The sequence below is a fragment of the Haliotis asinina genome, chromosome 13, assembly GCF_037392515.1.
Source record: "Haliotis asinina isolate JCU_RB_2024 chromosome 13, JCU_Hal_asi_v2, whole genome shotgun sequence".
In the NCBI taxonomy this organism is placed as follows: domain Eukaryota; kingdom Metazoa; phylum Mollusca; class Gastropoda; order Lepetellida; family Haliotidae; genus Haliotis; species Haliotis asinina.
The window spans coordinates 43,773,800-43,792,280 of record NC_090292.1 but is presented as its reverse complement, the minus strand read 5'-3'; the positions used below and the strand labels follow the sequence as shown (position 1 = coordinate 43,792,280).

The 18,481-nt window shown below is 40.3% G+C and overlaps 2 protein-coding genes across 2 annotated transcripts; both read right to left on the bottom strand.

The window, feature by feature from the left end:
- Nucleotides 1–375: 375 nt before the first annotated feature.
- Nucleotides 376–5,106, bottom strand: LOC137260160 (ependymin-related protein 1-like). The gene is made up of 6 exons (XM_067797854.1): nucleotides 4,918–5,106; nucleotides 3,255–3,365; nucleotides 2,221–2,305; nucleotides 1,817–1,990; nucleotides 1,195–1,295; nucleotides 376–926 (listed from the first exon to the last, which is right to left on the bottom strand). The coding sequence occupies exons 1-6, from the start codon at nucleotides 5,059–5,061 to the stop codon at nucleotides 849–851; spliced, it is 693 nt and encodes a 230-aa protein (XP_067653955.1). The 5' UTR covers nucleotides 5,062–5,106; the 3' UTR covers nucleotides 376–848.
- Nucleotides 5,107–7,909: 2,803 nt separating this feature from the next.
- LOC137260005 (uncharacterized) lies at nucleotides 7,910–13,315 on the bottom strand. Its single transcript, XM_067797684.1, has 6 exons — nucleotides 13,154–13,315; nucleotides 12,195–12,305; nucleotides 10,928–11,012; nucleotides 9,585–9,758; nucleotides 8,962–9,062; nucleotides 7,910–8,591 (listed from the first exon to the last, which is right to left on the bottom strand). The coding sequence occupies exons 1-6, from the start codon at nucleotides 13,295–13,297 to the stop codon at nucleotides 8,514–8,516; spliced, it is 693 nt and encodes a 230-aa protein (XP_067653785.1). The 5' UTR covers nucleotides 13,298–13,315; the 3' UTR covers nucleotides 7,910–8,513.
- Nucleotides 13,316–18,481: the final 5,166 nt, after the last annotated feature.

Genomic DNA, 18,481 nt, shown 5'->3' with positions numbered 1-18,481 from the left:
CACATCCGGGCATATCCGGAAAGTGAGTCACAAACGGATTGAAGTCTGCATTGAATGGGCACCAGCCTTGAATGTGTGAGTGAGTGAGCAATATTCCAGCTACACGTCGGTGGATTGTGAATAATCAAATCTGACAATCATATGATCAATAGCATGAGCATCAACCTGCAATTGGGAACCGTGTCACGTGTCAACCAAGTCGGCAAGCCTGACCACCTCATCGAGTTTGTCACCTCTTACGAAAAGCGATGGTATGAAGATCAATTCTAAGTGAGTCAGAACGTCATCAGTTTTACGTGACTGTGTCACTACGCGTGCAGCAGAGTACTGCATACGCCGTTTCCGGCGTCAAACAAGAACAAAACTCGTCACAAATGTCAGCAATAGTTTATACAACTTTGACGCGTGTCATATACTACAGCGGGGAACACATGGACTCGTGATCAAATATACTCTCAGGAAAGTAGGGGAACGTCCTTTCTAATTTATGACTAAGATATATACTTGGGACTCAGGTTTGATAAGATAGTAGTGAATGTTTTTGGAGTGCACTCAGATGAGTGTCACAGTTAATAGTCTGTAGTGATTTATCGACCTTCTAAAAAAAAACAACAACATGTAATATCACACTCGTTTCTGAGGCTACTGTGTTGCGCACGTGCTTCTCCTCCGTTGTGTTTAGGGCGGTGATAAAGTGAAATGTTGGAGCGTTCATAAGTATTCTTTGGAAAGTTTGTTAAGGGTTGTACTTTCTATCCAAATTGATAGATCCAAAGTTCACATTCCCCCACTTTCTAAACAGTATAACTGGAGAATTATGTCACATTTCTTCATATCGGTTGTAGGGATCACAGTCGGGACTGGTTTAACTTCTCAGTGGAAGCCTTGTAGCGAATGACTTCAAAAAAGTTCACTGTCGTCTTCTTCTGAAATAGACAACAAGAAGCATTTGCTGTGCCAATGACACACTCTTATGTATTGCGAAAATAGTAAGAAGATAGGGATATTTATAAAGTGCCAGTTTTGGCCCCATGAATGCGTGTGCATAGCACTGCGAACCTATACACAAAAGTCACTGGAATGTTCTAGTGAAGGAAAGGATCCTAACATGCCCTCTAACACGTTAAGACGGGTAAGTCATTCCGTGAAACTTTCAATTTTAGTTATATTAACATAAAATTGTTCGAAGCCTACCTTCGGGGGAATGACTGTTGGACAGATCGATGGAATATCGAATATGGAATCATCGTATTCCGTGGTGATTGATCCGAACGACTGTGAGTCCAGAAACTTATCTGTCAACAAAACAGACAGGAAAGTGAAAAGTAAAACCAACGGGAAACAAAGTTTTGAAAAAAAAACCAAATGCAACAAATAAAATAACTCATAATTTATATACTACTGCGTTTGAAAGTCATAATTGTCGCGGGTAATATTATCGCAACGACAGGTTTTAACAAAATTTTAAGTCTGAATTTCAATTTGTTTGTTTCTCTCAAACACAGGTTATTCCCAAGGTAGACTTTGCATTTGTAAAACACTTTAGCTTTTCCTTAAAGTCAGAAAATCAGAGGGCGGTAGAGTAGTTTTGTTGTTCGCTCGTCACGCCGACGGTCCAGGATCGATCCCGCACAGGTACAATGTGTCCAACGTTGTGATATTGCCGGTATAGTGTTTCAACCGGAGTGAAACTTAACTGACATATTAAAAAAATCAAATACGTGGAGTAGTTCAGAAAATAACCTGCGTAAAACCCCACCCCTCTCTCAAAAGTTCACTCACACACACTCACTCACTCATTCACTCATTCACTCACCCCTGTCTAGACCAGTCCGGCCACGCTGCAGAGGAATACATGCTTCATTGACGAGGTACCATATGCGTGTTTGATTTTTCCCATCCTTTGTTGTATCGTCATCATAATAGGCAGTTGCATTGAGGGATTTATCGCCAAACCCCAGTTTCACCTGAAACTGGGGAGTAGCGTTGTCTGAAATACAAGTATAGCATTGAGATGAACAAGAAGTTTATAACTTTCATTTAACGCTCTACAGATACAGAGCAGTTTCTTTTATCTGAGCCAATGGCCATACTTATCATGCTATTAATCACTGGATTGTCTGGTCCAGAATGGATTATTTACAAAGCGTCGCTATATGGAATATTATTGGATGCAGCGTAAAGCAACATAACATGTCATATAGTTATGCAGGTACATACCTGGAATACAAAATGTGTGAACTGGGTCGTGGTAATATTCTACAGAGCATGCGTTTCTGTCTGTGTCGATGGTGTACTTTAGCTTCTGAAAAACAACATAAATAAATAATAATTAACGCATGAAAACATACATCCTTCATATCCTGGTGAATATCCCGATTAAAATTGTATCCAAGCCACTTTTTCCGTCAGGTTCGTTGACTTGAATGACACGTCGTCTTATCCCAATTTCATATATCGATGCTCATGATGTTGATCACTGAATTTTCTCATCAGACTCATATATTTACAGACCGTTGCCATATTTCTCTAGCCTTGGTGAATGCGGCTTTGACAACACACCAACCAATTGTTAAACGCATTTCGACTACAATACCCTAGAAGTAGTCGTAACTCATAGTTCGTTATATTCGTCGGTTCGATATATGCGGCTTCGTTATAAGCGAAGTTGGCTGTACTAACTTCGTCCCTGTATTTTTTGTTCGATTTTTTTTTGTATTGTTAAGTTAATAGACTAAATATGAATTGAAATTGAACACAATCCTTCGCGGCTTGAACGTTACATACTCTTAGTTAAAGGAGGGAGTTTCCTCAATCATTGAAGCGATACAGGGATGATGGAGAACTAATATCAGAAATGAAGGTTCAGTTAAAACACGCGAACATCAGGATTAGAATTGATCTCCATTATCCCACGCTTGTCGTAAAAGACGACCAGAGGGATCGGGTGGTCAGGCTCGCTGACTTGGTCGACATTTTTCGTTGTACCACAGTTGCAAGATCGATGTTCCTACAGTTGACTTTTGGATTGTCTGGTCCAGGATCTGATTACAGATGATGTTTTATTCCATAAGAAAGTATAAGAACTCAGTCGTCTGTATTTCCAATCTTGTCATATGTACTGGGTTGAATCTGAATTATTTCGTGAAATCATGATATTAGATATAGACACAAAGGGAGATTGACACATGCAATCGTTGCTGAGTGCTGCGCAAACAACAAGCAACAAATGCATGGGTCTCGTATGTACTTACAGTTTTGTGATCTGAGATTATTTTCAGATGTTGAATATTCCCACTGAAGCGCTTTTCCACTACTGAAACGAATCTGTTATTGTCCAGGTCTTGGAATAATTCCCCGAGTTCCTGAAAAATATCACAAATGAAAGGGGAACTTTTGTGCGTACCTGTTTTCTTTGTTGAGTATACAGTCAAGGACAAAATAAAAGATACCACATTGGTGAATCAAATTAGCGAAAGATGACAGAAGATAAACATGAAATCAATGTTGTAGTTTGAAGACAAATAGGTGAAACGCATTGAAAACCAAATTCATTAATCGAGGTCAAGAATATTTGAGTTGTCTAAAACAATACAAAACAAAAAACAAACAAACAAACAAAAAAGAAACAATTTTCATATGTCCTGTATTCGATGACTTCAATATGATGGTATGATGAAATAAGTGATTGAGGTGATGATCAGTGACGTAGAGACACTCCTGTAAGTCAATGTCGAGTGTGGTCACCACCGGATTCGATACAGACTCTTACACAATGTCGAACTGATGACGTGAAGAGATGACCTGTTCCATTCCTCCCTCAAAACTTGGATGAAGGTTTGTCTGTTCACTGGGGCGATCTGTCTGGCACGAATCTGTCTCCTCAGATGGTCCAACTATTCCTCAATGGGTCGATGCACTCGTTGCCTGCCGTCAGGTATGTTCAGGAGGTATCTGCCCATTATGTGCGCTGCCAACCTTGAACGATACGTATCTATCGCAAATGTCGACGTCGATGTCGATGTAGACGCTTCGGTACTGTAGGATACTATGCTGACCAAGTCTCCTGAACGCCGTCCTCTGCCCGATACGATGACGCAGCGTAGTCGATGTTGATGACGTCACAGTGAGGAACCCGTTGCGCAAATGCAGGGTTCGAAAGTACCAGTTTTCAGCTGGGGTCTGCCACTCCTGTGTCCTGTCTGCGTGTCTATCTGTCTGGCTACAACTGAAGATCCTGGTGACGCGATCGTGGGTGGCGCCAAGCTGGATCATACAAACTGAAGCCCATTTCTGGTGTTCAAGGTCGTGATGTTACTTGAATATTGCAAAAAGAGGCATAAACCTACATTCATTTCTTTCTCATTTGAAACCACCTAAATGTTCAGAAAAATCATACAGCGATCAAACATCCGTGTCCTGCCCGTTTTCTTGCAGAGGCATGGGGGAGTCTAATGATTAACGCTCTCGCACGTCAAGCCGTAGATCCGAGTTCGAGTCCCCCCGTGGGTACAATGTGTGAAGTCCACTTCTAGTGTTCGCTATCAGGATGTTGTTGGAATATTGATAAAAGCGGCATAATACTATTCCAAATCACTCACCAACAGAAGCCCAATCCCCATCACACATTCTAGTCATCAACTTATTAATTACTGTAGTTGATGAATCAATCATTTCTCATTTTGGTCTCTTACCTACAGTGTCCCAGTTGTGGTCATCGATGCTCATTATAATAATCACCGGGTTGTCTAAACCATTTCGATTATTTACCGACCATCGCTGTATAGCAGGGATATTTCTTGGTGCGGCGTTTAACAACACACCAACCAACGAAGCTTTCGATGCCATGCAAGGGTACCACGTTTGAAGAATATTGTTGGAACTTTGCTTTGCGGTGTTGAAAACAAACAAACTTACCCAGTGGTAACTGGCCACGTTGTTTTGCAGCTCCAATCGTGTGTAGAAAGTTCTTGCTTTCCATCTTCCGAGAGGACAGCATTGGTAAGCATCAGTTGCAACGACAACCACGACGAACAGACATACACTCTTAAGCATCATCATCGCTGGTTACCACAAGGCATTACGGATTAGCAATCCGAAGCTTTTAAACTTGGTCGCTTGCTGGGGGTCGTCTCAAAATCTCCGTCGGCGTTTGGAATATGGTTCGTATATAGGTCCTAAATACCTGACTTTGGTTTATAATAGGTGCCGTGACATTGATTCAACTTCAAGTTCTAGATTATTCTACGCATGAAGCATTGCGTGTGTTTATGAGAATCGTCGTATTTCAATGTGTGTGGGTGCTTACGTCAGTTTGTTTGCGTGCGATGCGCCTGTGTGTGCAATCATGTACGTGTACGTGAGAGTTTTTGTGTGAGTGTGTATATTGTTGTCATGCGCATAGAGTTCAGGTGACAAATCGGTTGAAGTTAAGCAACGTTGGACACAATGAGTCATTGGATGGGTGACCATGTTTGGCAGCTTTGGAGTTTCAATGACTTCTGTCCTGCCCCACAACGAAGCAAATGTGGTATGTGTGGTCTCATCTTTGACAAGTACGTTTGCTCTAAATTGCCCCTCTAATTCACGCAGCTGAAAATGGGTACCGGGTGTAATTAGTGAGTCTGTTAGCCTTCTAGCACTTTGGTTTATCCGAGGTAATAATGATCACATTACATACTCTGAACAGGGTATTTGAGCAGGATGCCTAGCCTAGAATAGGTGCCAAGGAATACTCTCATGAACATGATTATCCTTCTATCCCCAGCATTCCTCCCCACCCCACCCCAACAACCCCAGATACTCATTCTGTTGATCACTGGATTGCTTTGTCCAGGTCCAGTTATTTACCGACCGCCACTACAAGTAGCTTGAATATTCCTGAGTGCGGCTTTAAACAACAAACCAACCACCCCTTTCAAAATTATTCACGTGCATTAATTTTGAGAAAGTCCCCAGTGAACAGGTCACAGAACTGACCTACAGGTACCATGTTATCCCTTTCACGTATCAGCTGGTGCAACAGATGACTCACGAGTATGTTTTATCAATAAATACAAAGTGTATTAAGCTGACTAATTGAAGTTTTACGTGACCACACGCATCGGTCAATGACAAAGCACCACACTGAATTTTATTATGACATACAGTGTTTCCAAAAACACACATATTGGATTAAAACACTGTGTGCAAATAACAATATCTGTCCATATACAAATAACACTCGGCGTAATAACACAGGATAATAACGTGGGCAGATCTACTAATCCACCAATAGATGAGCGGATACAATAACTGGATATTGTTTTCGTGTAATACGCAGATTTTATTATCAATATGATCCGAAACAATCAAAGGAGTGAGTAAGTGAGTTAGTGAGTTGGTGAGTTAGTGTAATCATAAATAACAATGGGAGGAGTGAGTTAGTGAGTTTATAGTTTTCAATATATTTTTTTATAGATATGATCCGGAGTAGTAGTAGTAATTAATGGTAGTTGTCATAGTAGCTGTCGTACTACTAGTAGTAAGGAGGTGAGTGAGTGAGTGAGTGAGTGAGTGAGTGAGTGAGTGAGTGAGTGTCTGGGATTGCGAAATCTTGAACATGTTTCCAGGTTTGATTTATTGACACATTCAGGCAGATATAACATTCATATATCCATTGCCAAAAACATTCACAAAAGCGTGGAACTTTTAATTTCTAAGCCCATTTGCTACCAAGGTGGATTCCATTTTCAACAATTTTTAATATCACTGGATGTCTATCATGACGTAGGTAGAAGTAGTAGTAGTGGCAGGAGTAACAGCAGTAACAGTAGTAGTAGCAGTCGTAGTAGCAGTGGTAGTTGGTGTCCGAGTAGTAGCAGAAATAGTAGTAGTAGTAGTAGTAGTAGTAATAGCGGTGGTGGTAGTAGTAGTAGTAGTAACAGTAGTAGTAGTAGTGGTAGTTGGTGTCCGAGTAGTAGCAGAAATAGTAGTAGTAGTAGTAGTAGTAGTAATAGCGGTGGTGGTAGTAGTAGTAGTAGTAACAGTAGTAGTAGTAGTGTTGGTGGTGTTGGTTGTCGTGGTGGTGGTGGTAGTAGTAGCAGCAGCAGCAGTAGTAGTAGTGGTGGTGGTAATAGTAGAAGTGGTAGTGGTGGTGGTAGTAGTAGTAGTAACAGTAGTAGTAGTAGTGTTGGTGGTGTTGGTTGTCGTGGTGGTGGTGGTAGTAGTAGCAGCAGCAGTAGTAGTAGTAGTGGTGGTGGTAATAGTAGTAGTAGTAGTGGTGGTGGTAATAGTAGTAGTAGTAGTGGTGGTGGTAATAGTAGTAATTAATGGTAGCTGTCGTAGTAGTACTAGTAGTCATAGTAACAGTAGCAGCAGCAGCAATAGTAGTAGCAGAAGCAGTAATAATAGCACCAATAGTACTACTACTAGCAGCAGAGGCAGTAGTAGTAGCACAATTTAAAGTCAATAAAATCATAATTACAAGCATTTTATCGATCGCAATCACCTGCTGGTAGTGCATCCGTCTAGACGCATTCGTGGTTAACAGTACATTTGCTACCCTAGCTGGATTTACGTAATCCCTACAGCTGTTTGACAAATCAAGACATATACGCTACCAATATATCTGTGGTCGGACATTGAAAGGCGTGGTTTTACATGACGTCTTATGAAGAGACGTTTATCCTTAGACAGGGGCGAGATGGGTGGTGCTGTGAGGATCAAGATAAGATACAAAACGGCAAATTCAAACACACAGCAGAAAGTGAGACACAGATGCTTGAACTGAGTCCTGTAGCGAAGGGACAGCCAGTGAAAAGAATGAATGACTGACCGTCATCAGATTTACCTGACTGTGTCACTTCGCGTGCAGAAGAGTTCTGCATACGACTTTTCGGCATCAAACAAGAACAAAAATCATCACAAATACCAACAATGGTTATAGTTTATACAGTTTTGACATGTTTCAAATATTACAGCAAGGAACAGACAGGTAGGTGATCAACTATACTGTTAAAAAGTAGGGGAGCTTCATTTACGGTTAAACAATTTGGGAATTATAGGATAATAATGAGTGATCTGAGAATGCATCACCACTTGCACATACGTGTTCATACATTACTCGTCATTGGAATACGACTGGTGTCGGTCGTGATTGCAAATGTACAGTTTTCATTTTCAAAGAGCGCCAAAAAAAAAAAAGAAAATAAACTGCTGGAAACTAACACTAACAACTGTGTGATTGTGTGATTCAAATGAGTGTCAGAACTAATGGTCTTCGGTAGTGTATGTCCTTTCTGAAAATGGGGCTACTTTTTTGTACACGTGCATCACATACGCTGTTTAGGGCGGTGATGAAGAGAAATGGTGGTGACTTCATAAGAGGTCTGTCTTCAAAACGTTTGCTAAGGTTTAATTTGTACTTTGTATCCTAATTTCAGGTTCCCCTACTTTCTAAAGAGTATAATTGGAGATTATGTCTCAAAGCGAAGTGTAACAGTGTACACATTCTTCCATATCGGTTGTAGGATTCACAGTCGTGACTCGTTTAACTTCTCAGTGGAGGCATTGTGGCGAATGACTTCAAAAACGTTCATTGTATTCTTTTTCTGAAATATATAATCAGAAAAAATGTGTCAATAACTCATTTCAAGCATGTAATGTAATGTAATGGTATAATACAGCATAGCACAATATAACCTGTTCAAGAAAAATAAAGGGAAAATGGAAGGCTTTAGTTTAGAAGAGGATCTTAAGATTTGTTATTTCTTTTTACTTTGGATTAGCTTGGCGAAACATGTTGAAAACACGAATATATCCCCTCATTAGTGAAATGAAGAGTCAGTGTGTCTGGAAGTGTGGCTATTGTTCCCGCTCCCCTTTCGTGCGTATTGTGCGTTGTTAAGACGAGTAATTCATTCCGTGAAACTTTCAATTTTATAATTTAGTTATATTAACGTAAAATTATTCGAAGCCTACCTTCGGGGGAATGACTGTTGGGCAGATCGATGGAATATCGAATATGGAATCATCGTATTCCGTGGTGATTGATCCGAACGACTGTGAGTCCAGAAACTTATCTGTCAATAAAACCAACGAGGAGTAAAAGCCAGAGGAAAGTAAAACCACACGGAAACGATCACTTTGAAGTTGTGACAAAATAGTTCATACACTACTGCATTCGAAAGCCATACCTTTTTCTGGGTAATGTTATCTTAAAAGCAGGTTCTGACTTTCAATTTGTTTGTTCCCCACAAACAGGTTGCTCGCAAGGTGAACTTTACATTTGCAAAGCTTTTTAGCTTGTCCATAAAAGTCATAAAATCAGTGGGGAGATGGGGTGGTCTTGTTCAACCGTTCGTTGATCACGCCGAAGGTCCGGGATTTATTCCCATATGGGTACAATGTGTGAAACCAATTCCTGGTGTCTTACCCCGTGATATTCTTGGAATAGTGCTTCAAGCGGTGTAAAACTAAACCCACACACTCACAAAGCTAATATAAGTAGTTTCGAAACATTGCGAGGATCCGGGTTAAAATTAGTCGAGAGAGGCGACTATTAAGATCGCGTGGTCAGCCTCCAAACGCCATCAAATACTCACCCATATCAAGACCTAACCTGTCACGCTGCAGAGGAATACATGCTTCATTGACGATGTACCATATGCCTCTTTGCGTCTTCTCACCCTTTATTGTATCTTCATCATAATAGGCAGATGCTAGGAGTGTGTTATCGCCAAACCCCAGTTTCACCTGGAACCCGGGAGTAGCGCTGTCTGAAGCAGAACTATGGCATTGAGATGGACAAGAAAAATGTATGACATCAACGTTACATAAAAAGAACTACTCCATTCAAGTTCATAATTGTTATTTAACGCAGTACAGACACAGAGCAGTTTCCTTTATCCGGGCCAATGGCCACAGGTATCTCCATTGAATACCCACCAGGGCAAAAATATCTATAAGATGCCCTATGGCAAAATAACACTTTGTTTTAGGATGATGTTGCGTCACGAACAATAATATGACATCACGTTTCTTCTATGACGTTGCTATCTCTATTCGGAGACTGCGGGTAGCCACCTTATGTTTGAAAGACTGTACTTACAAAGGAAAGGGAATTAAACAACTTATACTAAAAATCACGTTGTGGCTACAGATTATACTTGGAAATGTTTATACAAACATTCTGAATAATTGATTAAAATTCTGGGCAAACTGTTTTTTATGGGGTTGAAAAAGAATAGGCTGGATTCAGAGTACATTATATTATACTTGATATTATGTCTACACTCTAGAAGTATCAAAGAAGGGTGGAGTATTTTACACATATGATTCAAAACATAGGCAGGAATTATGATTCTTATTAAAAATGGTGGTTTTCGAACAAATGTGGATCTTGTGTCAAAATCGGTCTACTAGAGTGTGAAAATATGTATACAAACATCCAGCATTTTAAATACAGATTTTAGTTGTCCAAGCAAGTAAAGTTTGATGGCGTCAAGCAAGGTTTGATGTGACAAAAAAACTCGGCAATATTCTAGCAATGTGGGTAAATACATTGAGTAAATAATCGAGTCTTGATAAGACAATCAAGTGACTGACATCATGAGCATCACAATGACAGGTCAACGACCCTACCCACCCAAACCTGTTTTTCGTTTCTTACCACAACTATTAGTTGATAAAGATAAACTCTAAACCGGGTCCAAAAAGAACCGCGTCGGATTTGATCTTCAGTAACCCTTGCTTGCCGTTAGGAGAGACTGATGTGATCGGGTGGTCAGACTCGCTGTCTTGTTTGGCACGTCATCGTATCCCAGTTGCGTACAACGATACTCATGGTGTTGACCACTTTATTGTCTGGTCCACACTCGATTATTAACAAAGCGCTGAGTGTGGCGTAAAGCAACATACTATCACACAGAGTTATGCAGGTACATACCTGGAATACAAAACGTATGAATTGGGTCGTGGTTATATTCTACAGAGCATGCGTTTCTGTCTGTGTCGATGGTGTACTTCAGTTTCTGAAAAAGAAAACAAACAAAAAACATAATTACCGCATGAAAACATACATCCTTCATGTCCCGACGTGGATTTAGGTTAAAAATACTGTCAAATACTGCCAGGTTCATTGATCGTCGGATCCTAGTTTTATACATCGATGCTCATGATGTTGATCACTGCCTTATCTTATCAGACTCATTTATTTACAGACCGTTGCCATATTTCTCTAGCTTTGGTGAATGCGGCTTTGACAACACACCAACCAATTGTTAAACGCATTTCAACTACAGTACCCTACAAGTAGTCGTAACCTCATAGTTCGTTATATTCGTCGGTTCGATATATGCGGCTCTGTTATGAGCGAAGTTGGCTGTACTAACTTCGTCCCTGATTTTTTTGTTTATTTACAGGCCGCCGCCCAACATAGAGTCAAATATAGAGAAACTTCAAAGAAATGTAATTTTAAAAACTAATGCATAATTTTTTATCTGATGTATCCGAAATGGGATCCCTGTCTTTCGACTCAAGTAAAACGTTAGAAAAACCCGATCAACCGCACCCATTCGTCGTGCAAATGACGTTAGTGCCAAATCAGGTTTTGAACGTGCAGTCAATCACGTGATCTTCGTTTCGAAGTTTTCTTCGTTTGCACGTTTTTGCATTGGCCTCAAGAATTGAAAAAAATATCACTTTTAAACCACAATTCAACTCTAAATATCACGATTGTCAAATGTGCAACGTGAACGTGCACGTTGGCATGTTGCAAGCGGGAAGATCAGTTATTGACGTCGCATGAGCAATGGAATGCAGCCGTCGTACTGTGTATGGCTAGGTCGTCTGCAACAAACTGGCACCTCGTCTGATCGCCCAAGGTCTGGTCGTCCACGTGTGACGCCACGAGCAGAAGACCGTCAAAGGCAACTATACTTGTAGTCAGAGGCGACGGGATCGAGTGGTCAGGCTCGCTGACTTGGTTGACACATGTCATCGGTTCCCAATTGCGCAGATCGATGCTCATGTTGTTGGTCATCGGATTGTCATGTACAGACTCGACTATTTAGAGACAGCCGCCATATGGCTTGAAACTAAACACACTCACTCACTCACACAACCATTAAATATAGACCAGAGGAAGAGTGACACATTCAGTCTTTGCTGAGTGCGGTGCAAACAACAAACGCACATGTCTCATATTTACTTACAGTTTTGTGATCTGAGATTATTTTCAGATGTTGAATATTCCCATAGTAGCGCCTTTCCATTTCTAAAGTAAATCTGTTATTGTCCAGGTCTTGATAGTACTCCCCGAATTCCTGAAAAATATCACAAATGAAAGGGGAACTTTGCCTTTTGTGCGTGCCTTTTTTCGCTGTTGAATTTACGTAAACTGTGTCCATACACGTGTACTAGCGCGTACGTGTCTGGCGACAGTACGTATCGTCACGTAGGTACGTATTCGCTAACGAACCCACTTGCCATGGGCATACCGTTTGAATTTCTTAAAACATTATTCAGGGTAATACAAGCTGTTTAGGGGCATGTCTGACGCCTGACGACGAACGGCATTGCGGCATTTCGGGGACTGCTTCTGAATGTGTCCTTTAGAGACAATCTGTGCCATGTTTGAATCCCATTCCTGGTCGTGATGTTGATAAAATAGTGTTAAAACGGCGTAAAACTAAACTTTATTGGAAACTACACAGGTGCTGACACAGCTATAAAAAGATTCGTAGGCCTCATCTTGCAGAGGCCGGAGGTAGCCTAATGGTTAAACCTTTCGCTCGTCACGCCGGAGTCTCGAGTTCGATTCCCCAGATGAGTACGATGCATGAAGTCCACTTTTGGTGTTCCCCGCCGTGATATTATTGGAATATGCTCACATACTTATTAATCCCCAGTCACCAACTTATTATTTCGCGTCATCATTAATGATAATAAATAAAATAATATTTGTAGTTAATAAATCATTATTTCACATTTGCTCTCTTACCCAAAGTATCCCAGTTATGGAGATCGAGGGCAATTGTGTAGATCACCGGATTGTCTGGTCCACCTCGATTATTTATAGACTTTTGCAATTATGCTGCGGCGTTTAACAAGAAACCAACCATCGAACAGTTTGTCATGGGTACAATGTGAACAAACAAACAAACAAACATACCCAGTGGTAACTGGCCAAGTCATTTTGCAGCTCCAAGCGTGTGAAGGTGGTTTCTGCTTTCCATCTACCAGGAGGGCAGCAACGGTTAGCATCAGTTGCAACGACAACCACAACGAGCAGACATACACTCTTGAGCAGCAGCATCGCTGGTTACCTCAAGGCATTACGGACTAGCATCCAGGCGCTTTTAAACATGGTCACTTGCTGGGGGTTGTCTCAAAGCTTATTGTTTTTCATTTATAATGTGATACTGACTGGCTTTTGTTTTCAAGAGATGAAATTGATTTAACTAAAAGTTCAAGGATGCATTAGGCATGCAACATTGCGCGTGCTTGTGTGTATCGTTGTATTCCATGTGTGTGCGCGCATACATATGTTTGTATGTATGGGTGCGCATATGATCTGCATGTGTGCATGCGTTTATGTGTGCGACCATGTACGTGTGGGTACGTGTTTGTGTGTGAGCGTGTATATTGGTGCTGTTTGACCATAGTGATCAGGTGACAAATATTGAAGTGAAGCAATGCTGCACGCGAAGAGTCATTGGATGGGTGACCAGATGAAAATGAGTACCCGATGGAATAATTCGTGAGAATGTTACCTCCTACCGCCTAAAAGGCAGCTTCGGTTATCCGGAGTAATATTGATCAGACTGTGCCCTTCGAGCATTACCACATTTAGCCCGGGAAAGGAACCCAATAAATAGCTTCATCAATATTATATCATGGCTCTAGTCCACCCTCGATGTTCATGCTGTTGATCACTGGATTGCTTTGTCGGGAATCGATTATTTACTGACAGCCACGATATAGCTGGAGTGAGGCTTAAACCAACATAACAATCAACCCTAGTAAAACCATCTATGAGAATTTATTTTGACAAATCCCCCAATAAGCAGGTCACAGAACTGACCTGTCCCAACATGTTTCATATATGAAATTTCGCAACAGATGATTCACGATTATCAATAAACACACAGAGCAATACGGTGACTAAATGAAGGTTTCCGTGACCAAACGTATTGCTCACTGACAAAGCGCCACAATGAATTTTATTATGACATACAAATATCGTGTTTCAAATAACACACTTATTGGATTAAAAGACGCAGACTCTGCAGTGTCTACTTAAAAATTAACAATAACCTATCATATGAAAATGGATCATAACGTGGGCAGATGTACAAATACACCCAGAGATACACGAATCCAAAAAATGGATATTTTTGTTTGTAACATGCATGTTGTATCATCAACAAAACAATCAGAGAAGTTAGTGATTGAGTGAGTTTATATTTATACATATGATCCGAAACAATCAAAGGAGCGTGTGAGTAAATTTATATTTATCAATATGTTTATATTTATAAAATAGCGCCCAAAAGAAACGCCATCAAACATTTTTCTGGTTTAAAACAAAACTTAAGCTAAATACGGTGACATTAAATGTATTATTGCAAAACACAAACATTCAGCAACAGTATTTAATGGATAACAAGAAGTAAAACGACGCAGCGTGTGATCTAAGATAACATGAATGACACCGAGTGCATTATCCAGTATTCGATCACCTATCCAGAATCGACTGGGAGCTTTTACAACTTTCTGGGCAGCACATATTGTTCAGTGCCGGGTGTGGCCACCTCTAGCACTGATGCAGGCCCGAACCCGACGTCGAACTGAGTAGCTGAATCTTCTTACGTCTTGATTAGGGGTCCGAAGCCATTCCTTTAGCAGAGCAGCTGCCAAAGCGTTTGTCGATTTTGGCGTTTCCGAATTCGACGTCACCGTTATTCCCAAAGGTGCTTAATTGGGGACAGATCTCGAAGAGCTATAACTGGCTTTCGTCACCAAAGTTCTCTCTTCGCCAGGTTCGCTACTGCCAGTGTGGCACAGTCCTGGTTCGCCTCAGTCTGGCACATCGGTGGTGGCACGTCAACGTAATTTTCTTAAAACGTCATTCGGCACTGAGACCATGAATGCAGAAACGTCTGGTCACTATAACGTAAATAACGATCATACGTTTAGGTAGTGATCTACCACTCTTAGTCCTGTCTGGAGTACTGACAGTCTGTCATAGACGTGTGGCAAGTCTTCCGATAGTGGGCTTGCAGCATCCCATTGTCTTAGTCACATGCTCTTGTGTCTGTTCCATACTGAATTCTCTCCCTATCTACTCTGCTGGTAAACGAGACATATTCCTGCTTGTCAATCGATTAACAAGATGTACAAGAATAAATCTGGTCTGCTTTTATACCCTAATTAGATGCGGGTGTGCACAGTTTGCATTTCATTCATGTAAATTCTTTTGTTTTGTTTTGTTTTGTTTTGGGCGTTTTTTTTCACACAGTACGAAATGCAAGTGCAAGTATTCACTGGGAATAGACATGGTCTGTTCAAGAGATGTGTGTTTGGGTATTTACAAACAGATTGACAATCATTATGACAATTTACACTCGTTTTTTTTTTTTATTTTAGTGGCGTTTCTTTCGGCCGTTAGTTCACATACGATCCGATACAATCGGAGGTGTGAATGCGTGAGTGAGTGAGTGAGTGAGTTTGCATTAATTGATACAGATATATTTATAGATGTGATCCGATACAATCGGGGGAATGAGTGCGTGAGTGAGTGAGTTTACATTAATTGATACAGATATATTTTTAGATGTGATCCGATGCAATCGGGGGAATGAGTGCGTGAGTGAGTGAGTTTACATTAATTGATACAGATACATTTATAGATGTGATCCGAGGCAGTCGTAGGAATGTGTGAGTGAGTGAATTTATATTTATCGTCACGTCGGCAATATTTCAGCCACGTCGTGACGAGAACCAATTTCACTAGCATCATTGTTGGATTTAAAACTAGCATTTGTTATTAAACTAGTATTCAAGTGTTCTCGTCACACCGAAGTCACAAATTCAAATACCTAAACTGTTGTCCCACCGAGATATTACTGGAGTGTATGTAAAAGTGGCCTGGAACCATATTCAAGGGCTGGTCGATTCTGCACTGCATTCAGATGTTAGTTCCTTATTCTCCTGTGAGGCTAAATAGTATAATATCTTTCAAAGTGCATTTAACTCGACCACCTTTTTATTTGCAGAGTGTTCGTTATATCTTTAGCTAAATTTCTCAAGTTGTAATCGAAGGATTTTTGTGTTTTTAATTTATGGTTAAGTCTAGGCGCAAGTGTCAATCCAGCTGGCGTCCATTCAGATAACGAAAACACTGTAAATCCTTGTATGGCGATCTGCCTTCGGTTGTTGGCGACCTACAGCGTGTTTCTGTGTTTCGTTGCCTCGCAAGATTAAAATAGTTTTAGATTTACATGATAGTTTTAAACATCATGTGTCCTGCTCCACATATTTTACAGTCCTTTGCTGTCGGGATTGTGAACAGCTTGTGTTTGTTTTGTATGCAAAACTCTTTTTGGCGTTATATGGCTGAGGGGCGATAGGGTAGCGTTCGTTGGGCCCAAGACCTGGCCCCGATTTCTCGAAACAAGCTTAAGTTTTTACTCAAATCGCAATGAGTTTCACAGTTCGATACAGCTGAAATTTGCACTCAACTGTACTTTTTTAAATATAAAAGCCGAAACAATTCAAGCAATCTCTATCCCCCAACCTCAAATTGTCTGCTATAGTTTCAGTTTGATATCAATTTCGTTCTGTGAAATGCGTTTTCTCAAATTGAATAAAAACTTAAACTTAAGTCAAACCTCAGACTTAAGTTTGTTTCTAGAAATCGGGGTGAAGCCCATTTCAGGTATATTCGCCAGTGAAATTGCTGCCAAAAGCGGCGTAAAAAACGTTTTTCACTCATTCACTCGACGACTGACATTTTGCCGAGATCATACATGTTAACAGTAGTTTTGCTACCTGTATACTACCAAGAAATAATGCCATGAATTAATGAGTACGATAAAATTTGGATAAATATATAAATAACGCACGTCATAATTTTAAAGAAAAACAGTCTGTGAGTCCTATTTTTTAACGTAGTCGCTGCATGGCTACTCATATAGTTAAAATAAATCGGCCTGGTTAATACGTCCAAACGCAAACATTCAACTCAAATGGCAATGCAGATTTATTCCTTTTCGTGTGCACTGCGCGTCTGCACATACTAACTTGTAATGAAACTGTAAGCACGCATGACAACAAAACGTACAATATCAATAAAGACACAAACGAATCCAGTGATAAACATGAAGTTCATAATTGATTTGCTAATGTCACAAGGTTCAAAGAATATATATTATTACATAGATTTTTAATTACATTTAATAACCTCTGGATAGATATATTAATTTTCATGGTAGGCAATAAAGTTAGGCAGATGTTACGACCAGTCATGGTAACAAGAACATATATAGCAACATCTGATGTTTTTTTCTTACAAATCGATAAAAAATTAATCATGAACACTCAGATGCTGTTGTGACGAACTTAAAAATGTTGAAGTTTCGCTTTTTCTACGTAAATGTGCTGTTAGCTTCTGTCTCACCTTCGTTGATCCCGCGATGTGTTTATGTCACCGTGAGGGCTAAAATATTGTCAGTATGTGTATACTGAACCACAAAAGTAAAGGCAACTCTGCCTGTCACGTTTTCAGGAAGACCTGGAAGCTTGTTCTTGTATGATTTCATTTTCCGAAAATTGCGTTTCTTTTGCCTTTCAGTCTATACATACATACATACATACATACATTAAATTAAACTGAATTAAATTTACGCAACTCGAGGTGTCACCGATCAGATGGTCATGTGACTTCTCACGTGACATCTAATCGGTGAATGTGATTTCCATGTTTTGTGTTTTTTCTCATTTAACAACACGTGTTGGAAAATACGTACCTGATCATTGTCACCTAACCATCCACGTGATATAGGGAATACACTCAAATGTCAGAAATTAAGTAAAGTAACGAGAAAATAAATAAATTTATTTAAATAATTAAAGGGGCACTGATGCGGAGCGAATAATTCTTCTCGCCAACGTTCTAATTACGAAAGCAGACCGCAAATTGGTCAGCGCCCACTCCTTCGACCGTGACGGACAAAGGAACTGGGCTCCTGTCCATATTAGCAGAATTTCTTCACCTAAGCAGTCAGGAGGCCGGATGCCCATCACATGCCATTTGTTTAAAAATATCCATGGTATTCCTTGTCTGATCGTAACCATATATCCCAGCAGTGTAGTTCTTTTCGGATGCTTGGATGGTATACTTACTGATCCAATTTGATCCTATTTCTGTGTTTTTAACCTCGATATTTAATCATGTTACATCAAAATATGATGTCTACAGGCACGTAGCAAGCCATTT